At 37.7% G+C, this 17,101-nt stretch overlaps 1 protein-coding gene across 3 annotated transcripts in view; it reads left to right on the top strand.

The window, feature by feature from the left end:
- The window catches only part of LOC143230231 (transient-receptor-potential-like protein), a 72,754-nt gene that overhangs the window by 16,301 nt on the left and 39,352 nt on the right, over window positions 1-17,101 (top strand). For 2 of the 3 annotated variants that reach the window (XM_076463404.1, XM_076463406.1), the window contains one exon: window positions 14,919-15,691. In XM_076463404.1, the coding sequence (XP_076319519.1) occupies window positions 15,014-15,691 (678 nt within the window). In that variant the 5' untranslated portion in view covers window positions 14,919-15,013. Of the gene's footprint in view, window positions 1-8,941; window positions 9,045-14,918; window positions 15,692-17,101 lie in introns of all 3 variants that reach the window. The other variant, XM_076463405.1, reaches the window with a different exon arrangement.

Raw genomic sequence — 17,101 nt, 5'->3', positions numbered from 1 at the left:
AATATATTTGTCCTAATAATCCTGCCAAGGGATACAGATGGAAGAGGTTAAATATCGTTAATATACTTGTTCTAATAATCCTGCCAAGGGATACATATGGAAGAGGTTAAATGTCATCATTAATATACTTGTCCTAATAATCTTGCCAAGGGATACAGATGGAAGAGGTTAAATGTCATCATTGATATACTTGTTCTAATAATCTTGCCAAGGGATACAGATGGAAGAGACCAAATGTCATCATTGATATACTTGTTCTAATAATCTTGCCAAGGGATACAGATGGAAGAGGTCAAATGTCATCATTGATATACTTGTCCTAATAATCTTGCCAAGGGATACAGATGGAAGAGACCAAATGTCATCATTAATATACTTGTTCTAATAATCTTGCCAAGAGATACAGATGGAAAAGGTCAAATGTCATCATTAATATACTTGTCCTAATAATCTTGCCAAGGGATACAGATGGAAGAGACCAAATGTCATCATTGATATACTTGTCCTAATAATCTTGCCAAGGGATACAGATGGAAGAGGTCAAATGTCATCATTGATATACTTGTTCTAATAATCTTGCCAAGGGTTACAGATGGAAGAGGTCAAATGTCATCATTGATATACTTGTTCTAATAATCTTGCCAAGGGATACAGATGGAAGAGGTCAAATTCCATCATTGATATACTTGTCTTAATAATCTTAGTGGGGGAGTGCTACAGTTGGGAAATATTAAATTTCATAATGGAATTTGTGTAGCTCGGTTTCACCTTTTCTAAACTTTTCTATATCGCTATGGTTAGACATCATCCGTGTGTCGTCGGATCGAATGCTTCTAACATGGCAATCGATTCCCGGAAAGCCTGCTTACTCTGAGAGATAAGACTCTCCTCGACTGTCGAAGTTGTTAACGACATTACCACTAGAACAGTTACTGGCGTTTTTCAATAAATGCAGCAGTGCTTTTGTGCCGTAGAAACACGAACTGTTTAAAGAAACCAGCCTTCTAAAAGAAACACTCTTTCAAATAAAATATCACAATGATTCGCTTCTTTTGTGTTTTTTCGTGTGTATGTTTCTTACATCATGTTTGGAGTTGTCTTTCTGCTACTTAAACATCTTTTTATGTTAATATATTCCTAGTGGAAGTAATTAAATTTTATTAGATCCTTTAAGTTACTAGTGCTTTATTTTTTGTGCAGGCACTTTTAAGCTTTGTCAACAAATTACAGAGCTAATTCAATGTTTAACTAGTTTGACATTCTATTAAACTTAAAGCTAAGTTTAAATGTGAGTTGTTTCTTAAATGCGCACGAAACGGTAATTGATTTTGCCCAATATACACAACAGAAATATTAGTTTTGGATAAAATACATTTTGCACTTTGCTTCAGTATAAATACACACAAACACTTTAATTTTGTGTATATATACATATATAGACACTTTATGTTAGTATAAAAATCTAAAGACATTTTGCTTTAGTGTATGTATATACACACTTTGACTTAATATAAATATATGTAGATAGTTTTATTAGTATAAATATATAATACTTTAGATTGTACTCCTATAAGAAGTATGTGTTCACGACAATATATTTGAAAGACGTGACGCAGTATAGTTCAACACATGACAGTGTCTATACAGCACAATAAATCGATTTATTAAGTTTTTCTTACAAAAATGAATACTTTGCACTGAATCTCACGTAACAGAAAGGTATAGATATTATTAGTTATTGCGGACAGCTGGTCAGGGGTGTTTCGTTCTGCCAAAGTTCACTGAGGCCGTGTAGTCTCAGCGATGAACTTTCTTCTCTGACACCTCTAAGGTGTGTGTGTGTGCGTTTTGAATTTCGCGCATAGCTACTCAAGGGCTATCTGTGCTAGCCGTCCCTAAGTTAGCAGTGTAAGATTAGAGGGAAGGCAGGTAGTCATCACCACCCACCGTCAATTCTTGGACTACTCTTTTACCAATGAATAGTGGGATTGACCGTAACATTATAACGCCCCCACGGCTGAAAGGGCGAACATGTTTGGTGCGACGGGGATGCGAACCCGCGAACCTCAGATTACGAGTTGCATTCCTTAACACGCTTGGCCATGCCGGGCCTGTTAGTAATTATTGTGTTTTCAGTGTACTTACTGTATCATCAGTAGTATGTTTATTGTCAGTAGATGTAGAGGAGTAGAGTTACTGATTTGTTAGTAGTTACTGTGTTGTCAGTGTACTTACTGTATCATCAGTAGTATGTTTATTGTCAGTAGATGTAGAGGAGTAGAGTTACTGATTTGTTAGTAGTTACTGTGTTGTCAGTGTACTTACTGTATCAACAGTAGTATGTTTATTGTTAGTAGATGTAGAGGAGTAGAGTTACTGATTTGTTAGTAGTTACTGTGTTGTCAGTGTACTTACTGTATCAACAGTAGTATGTTTATTGTCAGTAGATGTAGAGGAGTAGAGTTACTGATTTGTTAGTAGTTACTGTGTTGTCAGTGTACTTACTGTATCAACAGTAGTATGTTTATTGTCAGTAGATGTAGAGGAGTAGAGTTACTGATTTGTTAGTAGTTACTGTGTTGTCAGTGTACTTACTGTATCAACAGTAGTATGTTTATTGTCAGTAGATGCAGAGGAGTAGAGTTAATGATTTGTTAGTAGTTACTGTGTTGTCAGTGTACTTACTGTATCAACAGTAGTATGTTTATTGTCAGTGGATGCAGAGGAGTAGAATTAATGATTTGTTGGTAGTTACTGTGTTGTCAGTGTACTTACTGTATCATCAGTAGTATGTTTATTGTCAGTAGATGTAGAGGAGTAGAGTTACTGATTTGTTAGTAGTTACTGTGTTGTCCGTACTTACTGTATTATCAGTAGGAGGCAAAATGTTCAGGTACAGAATTGTTAGTACTTGTTGTATTGTCAGTAGATGTAGAAGAGTTGAGTTACTGAGTTGTTAGTACTTGTTGTATTGTCAGTAGAGGAGTTGAGTTGTCAGTTCTTGTATTGTCAGTAGATGAGTTGAGTGACTAAGTGGTCAGTAGGTACAGAATAGTTGTTATGATGTTGTCAGTACTTACTGTATCGTCGATAGTCTCTGATGTTAGTAGCTACGGAAGAGATGTGTTACTGAGTTGTCAGTACTTTTATTGTCAGTAGGTGTAGGATTATTGAGTTATCAACAGAATGAAAGACTTGTGTCATAAGAAGGAATATGAGTTCAGTGTCTTATTTGTTCGTGCTTTCTAAAAAAATAAATATTGTTTCTATCAGTAACTATGGTAAAATAAAACTTTCTCTATATTATATATATACAAACACAAATAAAAGATGAGCACGTCCTTCGGATACTAAAAACTGTTACCGAAATACCATAATCCATATCATTCAACTCTGCCCGTGTTATGACAACAAATATTCTATCATTAAATTTTTCTCCCTGTTTTATTGTTCTGATTTCGAAAGTTTATGAGAGGAAACACCTCTAAGCGTTTTTATTTTACGTTTGTTGCTTTATTTGAATATAACGTGAACGTGTTTTACCGAAATACCAAAGCCGTTTTACGGAGTCGAGGCAATATACTGCACCCTACAAACTGCTTTCAGTAAGGAAAACAACTCCGCCCACTCGTGATCTTGAATCAAAAACATGGACGAAAATAACTTTTACCATCCCACCATTTTCGTGTCTCCACGTTGATGTCAAATTACTGTACAATTGGACATCACTTAGCTTTTACCGCTGATTCAAATTGGGGACTGAATTCATTCTTTGTTTGTTTTTAAATAGTTTTCTTTATCGTTACTGTGGTAACAAAACATTTGTTTTCTTTCCATTTCTAGTTCACAAGTTTGGTACTTCTCAGATCGTACCAGAGTTCAGTTGACATTTAGAAGGTTTGTCGATTCCTTTGAGGACCTACGCAGCTCTTAGTTTATAGCAATGTCCAACACAGTTTGATGCACTCGATCCCTGTCGTAACTTCGTGGTTACCATGTCCGGACTCTAAATTCGAAGATTCGTGGTTTGATTTCATTTGCTGAAAAGACTCGCTCCGCAGTTTGGGATCGTGAGTGCGCTATAAGAGTGACGGTCATATTCTAGTATTCGGCCAGATAAGAGTATCCCAAGAGGTGGCGGTTGGTGCTATTGCCTTTCTCCTAGTCCAGGCCCCCCAGTGGCACATTGGTATGTCTGTGGACTTACACTACAAGAAGCCAGGCTTCAATACCCGTGATGAGCAGAGTATAGATAACCTTTTATGTAGCTTTGTGCTTAATAACAATCTCTAGTTCAGTTGTTCTCAACCAGCGTGTCGTACAGCTGACCAAGTTGTGTCATTTCTACTTTCCTTGAGTAATTTTATCTACCTTTATCTTGTTGGTGATACTCGTCAGAGTGTTGCTTTCAAATATAAGAAAAAATGTTCAAACCTCTTCGAGTTGCCACAAGCACTACCGGGCCTCGAATCTAGCGTGCTGTGCAGAGTAGGGCTAAATATTCCACTAATTATAATGAAGAAAACATGTGTAATCTACTATTTTAAATAAATGTTCACATTGCTATACCTTTTGGTGTGCCTTAATGTTTCAAACTATATTTATTGTGGTTTTTGGCTGAAAAGGTTGGGAAACACTGCTATAGTCCATCAGTTCAAAACTGGGACAACTCTGTTCACAAAGGCATTGCGAGAAAACTCTACACAAACGGACATACACACTGCCGTAGGAAGTAATTTTGTCGGGCCATTGGCACATTACCGTTTCTGAAGGGATATGAAGGTGTGTTCCCAAAATATGTTTGAAAATTTAATGTTATGAGATTTGATCTTGACCACTTGTTACTGCATACACACAACATAATATATTTAATTAAAAGTAGCAAGTTTTAAGTTGTTTGTTGTTGTTTTTTTAATTTCGCACAAAACTACTCGAGGGCTATGTGTGTTAGCCGTCCCAAATTTAGCAGTGTAAGACTAGAGGGAAGGCAGCTAGTCATCACCACCCACCGCCAACTCTTGGGCCACTCTTTTACCAACAAATAGTGGGATTGACCGTCACTTTATAACGCCCCACGGGTGAAAGGGTGAGCATGTTTAGCGCGACGGGGATGCGAACCCGCGACCCTCAGATTACGAGTCGCACGCCTTAACACACTTGGCCATACCGGGCCCAGCAAGTTTTAACACAAGTTTTAGCTTCTTACGGATGTGACACACACAGAAATTATTAAAAAACGAATACATTGAGGTATTATATGTTTGCTTATCTCTAAATACACTCTTCAAAAAAAGAAACGCAAAAGGCAAAATATGAAACAAATTGTTAACAAGTTTATTCCAGGTAGTTCTGTATGATATGTGTGAAACTTTCCACATTCACTGCTGAACATCCAAAGTCTGCAAAGGCGAAGTCCACGCTCACTAGGTGAAGTTTAACGTCACTCAACGTCAATAACGAGTATGCCCCCCGTGAGCATCAATAACTGCTTGGCATCTCCTGCCCATGGAAGCGATGAGATGACGAATCACATCCTGTGGAATGGCTGTCCACTCAGCCTGCAAAGTTGCTGCAAGCTGAGGTAGAGTCTGCGGTTGAGGTTGTCGCCGTCGCAGACGTCGGTCCAACTCGTCCCAAAGATGTTCGATGGGGTTTAAATCTAGTAATCTGGAGGGCCAGGGAAGAACGTTGATGTTGTGGTGTCTCAAGAAGACAGTGGTGAGTCAGGCTGTGTGAGGACGGGCGTTGTCATGTTGAAAAACGTCGTTGACGTTCACCATGATGGGTTGCACATGGGGCCTAAGAATCTCGTAGACGGTTGCGTACGGTCTGATCGGAAATCCTACGCAGCCCTGATATGGTTGAGGCAGTAGACGTCGCAGTGGTGGTCCTATCCCGAAGGTGACGTAACCGGATGTAGCGATCTTGTGCGGGCGTGGTCACACGAGGTCTGCCAGATCGTGGACGGTCACAAGTTGATCCATATTGTTGGTGACGATTCCATAGCCTTGTGATGGTGCTTTTGTAGACATTCACAGCTCTGGCAACATCTGATCGAGATTCGCCTGCTTCCAAGCGACCAATGGCGTTGTTGCGTTGTGCTTCAGTCAGTCTTGGCGTAACTGTATTGCGTGTCGGTGGCTTAACACTGAGCTATGGAAACCGAGAACCCGTCACTTTTATAGGATTTTGCACATATTGCACTTGCAGAACATGCAGATCTTTCAAACAAATTTATTGGACACGCATCCGTTTTGGCGAAAAATCCGATGTTTTCCTCCGTTTTCAAAATGAAAAACTGTAATTGTCATTTTGGTCTGACAATCAGTGCCTTAACACGTGTAACATCATATACTCTGAGCTAGTAACGTTATTACATATATTACTCTTTAAAATAACAAAAATATCCCTTTTGCGTTTCTTTTTTTGAAGAGTATATATGCTAACTGGTATACTGAGCTACAGTGCCTCTATGAAAAAAAAAAAGACAGTTTGTTCCAACTGATATTTGAGTTCCAGTTTTGATAATATCAGCTATAAGCTGATTATTTATCCAAAATATCGGTTATGTAATTCTAAACCCCCTCTTCAGATCTCCTATTGCCTTTACCTCCTTGAATTTCGCTCTTGTGCCCACACAAGTTACTCAGAATTAAGTCTGAAGCCTTATAACGCTAAAAACCGAGTTTCGATACTCGTATTGGGCATAGTAGAAAGAGCCCATAGTATAGCTTTGAGCTTAACAATAAATAAACCCCAATGGGGGTACTTGTGTTGTTTTTGTCTTTTTTTACCTTTATTGTCTGTTTAATGTGAGTTAACACTTTAACCATTTTACCGCCTAAAGCAATATTTAAAAAACAACAACTCCGCGGCACTTTGTTGTTAAGCGCAAAACTAAACAGTAAGCTATCTGTGTTGTGCCCACCACAAATATTGATACCCGGTTGTTAGCGGTGTGAGGATTTAGACATACCCCTGAGCTACTGAGAAAGGTTGGAGGGGGTTCCCGGCAGCACTGTTACGTACACAAGAACAGAATGTCGTAGTTTTTGTATCGCATTTGCTTCATCCCCTTCTGATTCCCACATCATGTCATCATCTGCCCCATACATTTCTTTAAAGATCTTCCGTGATAGCCACTAGTCAAATATCTGAACAAAATTAATTGAACGTGCGCGAATTTTATGCGCAGACAATCTATCAGGATGTGTTAGAAGGTAAAAGTGCGTATTATTTTTGGGCAAATACGGTATATTGTTTTACTTTAGTAGGCACGTCTGTGTCTTAACTTCAAACTATTTAGGTTTGAAGAAATTAATATTTATTATTGCAAAAGTGTGGAAATTTATTGAAGGTGTTTTTGTGTGTGTGTGTGAATTTAGTAAAAGCTTGTTTTATAAAGCATTGATTATCTGCCATTGTCTTCTCAAAGGACGCAGTTCCATGTTCCGTAGGACACGGTAAAAGATGTAAAGTCAGTGCCGGGTAATCGCTTCTATTGAAAATAAAATTATTATAAAAAAACATTTATTGATTTTTTTCCGCCTTAGGCAGTTGCCTTCTTCGCCAACACGCAGGCCATAACGCACTTTATAGGTGAAACTTTTCCGTGACGTGTTATACAAATAGAAACGTCATAAACGATGAAATATGCTGATATTTTCTAAACTAGCCTGCAAACTTATTTGGTTAGTCATCAATAAGGATTTTAAAAGCTTTCAACTGAAAAGATAAAGCTTGGTTCGTCATTAGAAATATAGCGTCAAAAATACAATAAAAATTAAAATATTTGTTTTACACTTTCTTTATTTGTTGTTTAGCTCAAAGTAACACGATGGGCTATCAGTGCAGTGTCCATCATGGCATCAAAACCCTTTTCGGGGCAGTATAAGTATTTAGATCTTTGTAGATCTAGGAAGATTACGTCCATTTGACCTCTCCCCCACCTTGGTGCCTAGTGAATGATTCCAGAATATATTAATTTAATTACTTCAATTTAGAATATACACCGCGCTGTTAGTGTCTCCCCTTTCAAGTCCATGTGCATGTAAGTAATTATAGAAATATTAATGTGATAAAAACACTATTTTTTCATTTGTTAGTGTAAAATTCTACTGATCGCGAATAGTTTTAGCATTATGATCCTTCAGACTTCGCCACTAGGGGGCTTTTTTTACAGTCGTTCCAAGTCCACTACTTCCAACTTAGCGGCGCTGGAATGCTGAAATTTAATTATCTGGCCTTCAGTTTGCATCTCATAGCGAGGAAATTTTAATTACGTCATTTCTTAATTTTTTTGAAAAATGTCTTTGTTTCTTAGACTCTTTGTTAATCCTGAAAACAGTAATGACGTTAAATAAATCCTATGGTGTAATCTCTGCAATTTTTAATCAAATTGCCAGATAAATCATATGTTATACTCTTAGTAATTTTCAAAGTCAGATATGTTTTTCTTTTTGTTGTTGTTGTTTAGAAATGTTTGAACAAGTTTAATCAGCACTGATATACAACACAGATACATTCGTTTCGAGAAGACCTATCTTTTGTAGAGGTTTTCTGTAATGTTTGAAATCCGAGTTTTAGCGTTGTAGATCTGTAAACTTACTACTGTCTTACGACCTGGCATGGCTGAGCGCGTAAGGCGTGCGACTCGTAATCCGAGGGTCGCGTGTTTGCGCACGCGTCGCGCTAAACATGCTTGCCCTCCCAGCCGTGGGGGTGTATAATGTGATGGTCAATCCCACTATTCGTTGGTAAAAGAGTAGCCCAAGAGTTGGCGGTGGGTGGTGATGACTAGCTGCCTTCCCTCTAGTCTTACACTGCTAAATTAGGGACGGCTAGCACAGATAGCCCTCGAGTAGCTTTGTGCGAAATTCAAAAACAAACAAATACTACTGTCTTTTTGTGTAATTTTTGAACAATTTAATATCTTTCACAGCAAAAGCATATCGAGTTATTTCCTGTGTTCAACACGAGGACTGTAACTCTGGGTTTTAGTGTTATGTGCTCGTAAACTTACCACCAGGAGACTTTTCGAACAGGTAAAACAACCACATTTTATTTTCGATTTAGCATATTGTGTTCTATAATTAGTGCAGAGTGTGACGTACCGCACCATAATTCGAAAAGTGGTGCTTACAAAGACACGTCTCACTTCCTGCTGTGAGGGTGTTATAAAAGTGACAGTTTCTCACGCTTCTTCGATTTCAGAAGGCAGGGATTCTGACCGATTGCCTACATACCTGGTTCAAAGTTAGGACCGCTCGGCTTTTTCTGTACTAATTTACGAGCTTAAAATTTGCTCCCCAGTGGCGGAGTCCGAGGACTCACATTGCTAAAAACCGGATTTCGATACCCACGATGGGCAGAGCACAGATAGCCCATTGTTTAGCTTTGTGCTTAATTACAAACAACAAAGCTTAAATTTCGTATGATTATTTCCTCAATACTGCTACCTGTTACAGTTTGGTTGGAGTTTTAATCTGAAAGTCAATACGACAGTTTCAGAGTTTCCTTAAGAATGACGAAAAACTCATCAATACATAAAAAATAAAACAGGTTTAGTACAACAATATCATAAGTCCCATTTCTAAGCATGATTATTTATGGTTTTTCTTTTTTTCATTATTCATTTCTTGTTTCACAACAAAGCTTTCACCGATTTGTTCACGAGATTTTTCATAATTGTTTGGCATATTTTTTTGATAAAATCATTTTAACTTAATTAAGCCCTTAAACGTCCGGCTTTGTTTATTGTTGTTCGCTGTGAATATATTTGTATGTTTACGTGAATGACGTCATGACCCTGACTAGGCCTCAACCAAAAATAGCCAGCAAAACACCTAGGCCTAACGGTTTAGAGGTTTTACAGATGTCTGGGACTTGTAAAGAAAACCACTGCTGGGACAGTGGTAAGTCTGCAAAACTCAGGGGTTCGATTCCCTCTGTGGACACAGCAGATAGCCAGATGTGGCTTTGTTATAAGAAAAACACATATTTATAAAGAAAATTGATTAACAAAGTTTACAGTGAGCTAGCCTAGCGAGTTACGCACATTCTCTATGATTGACAGTTATCAATAAAGTTTAAGATTTCTTTAGTCGTGAGTTTATTTGTTTGTAATTAAGCACAAGTTACACAATGGGTTGTCTGTGCTCTGCTCTGCCAACCATGAGTATCGAAACCTGGTTTCTAGCGTTGTGAGTCTGTTGCCATGCCATTATACCACCGTAGTCCTAGTGAGTGGACTAGGCCTAGAGTGAAAACCTCAACAAAAAACAAAGGATTTTACTTCTACGTGTAATTTAAAGTACCGTTTACTAAACAAAAAACATGCTACCATTGTTTTGAAAGCAAATACGTATTAACCAGGCAATTTATAAGCTTACTTCAGATTCCTTTCTTATATATACATATATACATATATATATATTTATTTTTCTTTTGTCTCTTATTTCTTTGAGTCCCTATTATACACGTTAATATACGCCCTGAGTAGCTTTGCGCAAAATCCAACAACAACCAACCCGACAACGTTTTAACTAATCTGATTTCTTGTTAATTTTTTAAAAATTTGATAAGTTTTTTATATAAAATAAATGTGAGACAATAATTAATATATCATATAAATCATATGGGCCCGGCATGGCCAGGTGGTTAAGACATTCGACTCGTAATCTGAGGGTCGCGGATTCGAATCCCTTTCACACCAAACATGCTCGCTTTTTCAGCCGAGGAAGCGTTATAATGTTACGGCCAATCCCACTATTCGTTGGTAAGAGTAGTCCAAGAGTTAGCGGTGGGTGGAGATGACTAGCTGCCTTCCCTCTAGTCTTATACTGCTAAATAAGAGACGGCTAGCGCAGATAGCCCTCGAGTAGCTTTGCGCAAAATTCAAAACAAACCAAACCAAACTAAATCATATGAAGGCCGTAAAGACAGGTGATTGCGACCTTTTTACCCTAAAGAAAGTGAATGACTCTATCTTTCGGGAATTCTAATTTAGTGTTTCGTATTTTGAAATAACTTATACTATTTGTGTTTATTATAGACATTGAATTCCTCATGCTTTACAGTTCTGATGTCAAGGACTGGACTGGATATTTTCTATACCTATCTTGAGCAGAACTGCTAAGAAGAAATAATTTTAATTATAGAAAGATTATCGATGACCTAAATTTGGCAATCAGTTAAAATTTAAATTGGAACTGATCTACTTTAAAAATTTTAAAGAATTTCATTTGTTTTTTGTCAGAGGGTTCCTTTAAGGCATCAAAGTAGAAAATTGAGTCTTTACTTGTTTGTTATTAAAGATACACAATGGACTATTTGTGGTCCACCAACAGCGGGTATCGAAACCCAAATTTTAGTGACGTAAGCTGTGAGACTAACCGCTGACCCACTGGGGAGCCACAGTAGGAAAAAAAGGTTAACGTTTGATGTTGTTATTAATCAGTGTGTCAAAAATAAAACATGCTTAAAGTAATAGATTCATTATTTAGTAACTAGGGTTTTGTTTTCATCAAGCACAAAGCTACACAAAGGGCTACCTGTGCTCTGCCCACCACGGATATCGAAATCTGGTTTCTAGTGATATAAGTCCGCAGTCATCCGATTGTGTCACTGAGGCTAGTTAGTAACCAATCAACATATTTACGCTAGGGATGAAACATTTTCGAGTTTGTTCTTATTTGCGATTGTTTACTAAACTAAACTAACGTGGCAGGGGTTCAGTTTAGAGAGAGAGAAATCCGAAGAGTTCTCTCTCCAACTGGGGTGTTCAGGAACTTTGTAGTTCCTCTTCGTCCCCTTTCGTGGATTGTTATTAGGATTAAGTGGTGGTTGTTTTTTTTTTATTATTATTTTAATAAATTAATTATCGTTATTATTCTTGACTTTTTGGGTGGGGAATGTCTCACTAAATGGTCTTTTGGGTGGAGGCAAAGGTAGCAGTGGAAAGAAGGAAAGGTCGGGACCTGTCTCGAAAAGAAAAAGTTGGGTAGATGTGAACATGAATGTAATTCATTCAAGTTCAGATCAAATCAAACGGCCCGATTCTGGGTCTGGCAAAAAGGTTGCCTGGGCTGGGATCTAGAAATCCAATGCCTGAAGATTTTGATGTGGGGGGAAACGGGAGTACCCCGAGAAAACCCACTTTCACACGACAGGCGCCGAAAGTTTTGCCTGTCGTGTGCCCTGTACCTGAAAAAAAAAAAGGAATTCATGTTAATAACATAGTTTTTATGTATTTAGACTCTTTGTTGAGTGGATTGTGATTCTTGAAATATGTTGTATGGTGATATGTATTTTGTTGGTGCACTTGATAATTTGTGTAGTGATGCCGTTAGTTTGTTTCTGTTTTCTGCTTTTCGATAATATTTCATAGAAAGTTCTGTTATTCTATCTCTTATAGTTGGTAAATTACTAATTTGGTGTAGATAATTTGTTGGTGTAAAAGATGGTAAACTGAATGCGGATTTTAATATTTTGTTTTGTTGCACTTGGATTTTTTGGAGTGTGTTGTTTGACATGTTGTATGTTACTTGACATCCGTACTCTATTAGTGGACGGATGTAAGCCTTGTATATTTGTATAATGGTGTTCGGTGCGCATTTTGATTGTTTACCAGTTATAGTCTTTAGATATGAAATCCTTTTCTTATTGATGAGTGTATATTGTTTATGTGTTTTTCCATGTTAGTTTTGTGTCGAAAGTGACGCCAAGGAATGTGATGTTTTTGCTCATGTTAATGGTTGTGTTTCCAAGTGATAGATTTATTTTTCTAGATTTTTCTTTGCTTCTTTAGTTTTCTATAGAAGGTGATTGCTTGTGTTTTTGTCGGATTTAACACGACCCTCCACTTGTTGCTCCATGTTGAGACGTTGTTTAGTGATTCTTGTACGCGAGACATGGCCATTACTGGGTTTCTGGAGGTGCTCCAGATTGCGATGTCATCTGCGTATTGTGAATTGTGTGTGTATGTTAGATTTGGAAAAGGTATGTCACTGACGAAAATTATGTAAAGAAGTGGAGAGAGGACTGATCCTTGGGGCACTCCTGCCGTTATATTAAATAATTTGGATATGGTTTTATTGACTTTTACTTGTGCTGTTCTATTGGTTAAAAAAATTGAAATCCATTTGACTATCGTAGGATTTATTTGTAAGTGGTTTAGTTTGTATATGATGGCATTGTGCCAAACGCTGTCGAATGCTTTTTTGACATCTAGGAATACCCCGATGGTTACTTGATTGTTGTTGTAAGCTTTGTATATTGATTCGGTGAGTCGTGTGAGGTGATCTGTTGTTTGTCTATTTTTCTGGAGGCATTTTGAGATTCTGGAAGGATGTTGTTTGATTCGCAAAAATGGAGGAGACGGTTGGAGATAATTCTCTCCATCAGTTTGCCAAGGCAGCTTAACAGACTGATGGGGCGGAAATTATTTGGATTTGTTCTGTTAGTTTGTTTCTTTTCTGTCGCTAATGAAATGTTCATGATGTTTGTGAGGTGTTGTAGTAAGAGAGTGGAACTTTTTTTGAGAATAATATTTGGTATTTGGTCATGTCCGGGGGAAGTGTTCTTCAAGTTTTTGATATTAATCTTTAGTTCGGTTATGGTTATTTTTCTATTGATTGAATTTGAGTATGCTTCTAGTGTCTCTCCGGGAAATTCTGGTGAGAATGAAGCTTGGTTTGCATTTATGTAGTTGTTGACATGGTGTTGGTGTTGTGTGTCAAAATCTACTGAGTTTAAATCGCTAAAAGCGGATTTGTAATAGTCAGCTAATAAGTCAGCTTTCTCTTCGTCCGTCCTTGCGATTTTATTGTTGTGTGTGATGTGTTGTAACATGTGATTTGTGTTTTTGTCTGACGCAATACTCTTGAATTTTTTCCAGAATTCTTTTGGATTTTTCTTGGTTTTTTCTAAGTTCTTGCAGAAGTTATGCCAATTGTTTTCTCTGACTTTTTTAATTTCTTGTTTAATTTTTGTATTTGTTCTATTGATTTCTGTTTTAATGTGTGGATCACGTGTGATGTAGTGTATTCGTCATAATTGTCTGCGTTTGATTATTAGTGCGTGAATTTCTGGTGTTAGAGTCCATTGAATAAGTGATTGTTTTCTTTTTGATTTAGGAATTGTGTTTCTTGTGGCTTTCTTTATGGCTTCTGTAATTTGATCAACATGTTTGTCTAGTTCTGTTTTGTTGTTTACATGTTCGATTGGGTGGGGTAGGTATGAGTCCAGAGGCGATTGTTTTACACGGTTGGATGTTTATAAATATTGTTCACCTTCTTCTTGTACGTGGTTGGATATTTATAAATACTGTTCACCTCGTTGTTGTACGTGATTGGATGTTTATAAATATTGTTCACCTCCTTCTTGTACGTGGTTGGACGTTTATAAATACTGTTCACCTCGTTGTTGTACGTGTTTGGATGTTTATAAATATTGTTCACCTCGTTGTTGCACGTGGTTGGATTTTTATAAAAATTGTTCACCTCATTGTTGTACGTTGTTTGATGTTTATAAATGCTGTTCACCTCATTGTTGTACGTGGTTTGATGTTTATAAATGCTGTTCACCTCATTGTTGTACGTGGTTTGATGTTTATAAATGCTGTTCACCTCATTGTTGTACGTGGTTTGATGTTTATAAATGCTGTTCACCTCATTGCTGTACGTGGTTTGGTGTTTATAAATGCTGTTCACCTCATTGTTGTACGTGGTTGGATGTTTTTAGGTATTTGGATGTTTACAGGTATTGTTCATTTTATTGCTGTACAGATTTACATGTACATTGCTGTACATGTTCGTAAATATTATTCATGGTCAGATGTTTATAAACATTGTTCATTTCACTGTTATACGTTGTTGTAGGTTTATAGGTAATGTTGACATTATTTTTATATCTTCCAGTGAAGAGAGCTGCACCACGAAACCCGACATGTTCGGACATGAAACAGATATGTCTTGCTAAGTCCTCGAGAAGGTTTGCCCCGTGACACTACATCATGTTGGACAAGTCCTTAAGATGCAACAAACTCGGCATCAACCGGAACCGGATTCCTATTCCCTTGGAGCCTCTGAAAGACAACCAAAATGTGGACCCCAAAGAGAGGACGTTCCTGGAGGCAGCCGAGCGAGGTGACAAACACACCATAATTCGTTGTCTTCAGCTACCTCACCCTGTAAATGTGAACTGCACAAACATCCTGGGCCGTAGCGCTATCCAAATCGCTGTGGACAACGAAAATGTGGAGATTGTAGAGCTTTTACTTCAACAAGAGCACGTGCAGATTGGAGATGCTCTGCTGTATGCCATCCAAGAGGGAGTGTACAAGATTGTGGAGATGTTGATTAACCACCCTAGCATCACGCCGGGCATGCTGGCCAGCGACTGGGCAAAGAGTAGACAACAAGGCGATGAAAGCCCAGACTACAGCCCCGATATCTCTCCCGTTATTCTAGCTGCACACTGTAACCAGTTCGAAATCTTACAACTTCTTCTCTCTCGTGGCGCGATGATTGACAAGCCACACTTGCTATCCTGTTCCTGCCAAAAGTGTCAAGAGGGCATGCATACGGACAGTCTGCGATACTCACTTAGGAAGATCCACACCTACCGGGCCTTGGCCAGTCCAGCCTGGATCTCCTTGACCAGCGATGACCCTATTCTCACTGCTTTTAAGGTAAATACACAAATCAACTTCAGAAAGTGGCATATCTTGTCAGAGAAGTAAAAAGAAAATCACATTGTTTCTGAAGTTTTAATGTTTTTATTTTAAAACGTAGACACTATTTCTTTATCTGAAACTCTTATATGGTATATAACGCTGGAATTAGGAGATCTTAAGCAATTTATTAAGAATTGAAAACAATTCTATGAGACATCTTAAAGAAACTAATTTAGAATATTTGTCAGTTGTTTCTGTTCGGCTTTTGACAACTTCAAGGGCCTAATAGTAATAAGAATTGATAGTTTTTTTGGAAGATAGTTAAGAATATTACCATAGTTCAGCTCTTGAACTGCTTGTGAGTACAATATATTTACTTATTAATGCATTTACAAACGAGAGATTGACTAATAAACGACAGAAACCTGTCAATCTCATTCAGGTTGTATTTATCAAATACCAGATTTTGACTCGACGAAGACAATGTTCTTTAAGACATGGGATATATGAGACGAAAAAGTTTACTTAACGCAGACAACATTTATATGGTTTATTAAATGATGGGTTCTTGTAAAATCTTAACAAAACAGTGAGTTTGGGATAACACAGCGATACATATAGTTCATCACTCGGTGTTGGAACAGTTAAGACAAACTAAATACAAGTCGTCTGATAACAATAATATCCAAGTACGATCAAGAACCGTAAATTATCCAATTTTGTCACATATATTTAGTATACAAGTTGAGGTTGGGTCATAAAAATTGTCTGCAGTAATTAGTAGCACCGTAAATGGCAATGAACTACACCTTTGATAATAGACAATAGGACAAAAGACGATAAATCAAGCCTTCTACCAAAAAATACAGAACCCAGGAAAGGATGAGAAACAAAATTAAGCTGTACAGAACCCAAGAAAGGATGAGAAAGAAGACTTAGTTATACAGAACCCAAGAAAGGATGAGAAACAAAACTAAGCTGTACAGGACCCAAGAAAGGATGAGAAACAAGACTCAGCTGTACAGAACCCAAGAAAGGATGAGGAACAAGACTTAGCTAAATAGAATCCAGGAAAAGATGAGAAACAAGACTGAGCTATAGTAAACCCAGGAAAGGATGAGAAGCAAGACTGAGATATACAGAAACCAGGAAAGGATGAGAAACAAGACTGAGCTATAGTGAACCCAGGAAAGGATGAGGAACAAGACTTAGCTAAATAGAATCCAGGAAAAGATGAGAAACAAGACTGAGCTATAGTGAACCCAGGAAAGGATGAGATGCAAGACTGAGATATACAGAACCCAGGAAAGGATGAGAAACAAGACTGAACTACACAGATCCCAAGAAAGGATGAGAAATAAGACTGAACTATACAGATCCCAAGAAAGGATGAGAAATAAGACTGAACTATACAGCACCCAAGAA

The sequence above is a fragment of the Tachypleus tridentatus genome, chromosome 10 (genome assembly GCF_004210375.1).
Source record: "Tachypleus tridentatus isolate NWPU-2018 chromosome 10, ASM421037v1, whole genome shotgun sequence".
Taxonomy (NCBI): Eukaryota; Metazoa; Arthropoda; class Merostomata; order Xiphosura; family Limulidae; genus Tachypleus; species Tachypleus tridentatus.
The sequence above is the reverse complement of the archived record's forward strand: the minus strand, read 5'-3'. Positions and strand labels throughout refer to the sequence as shown.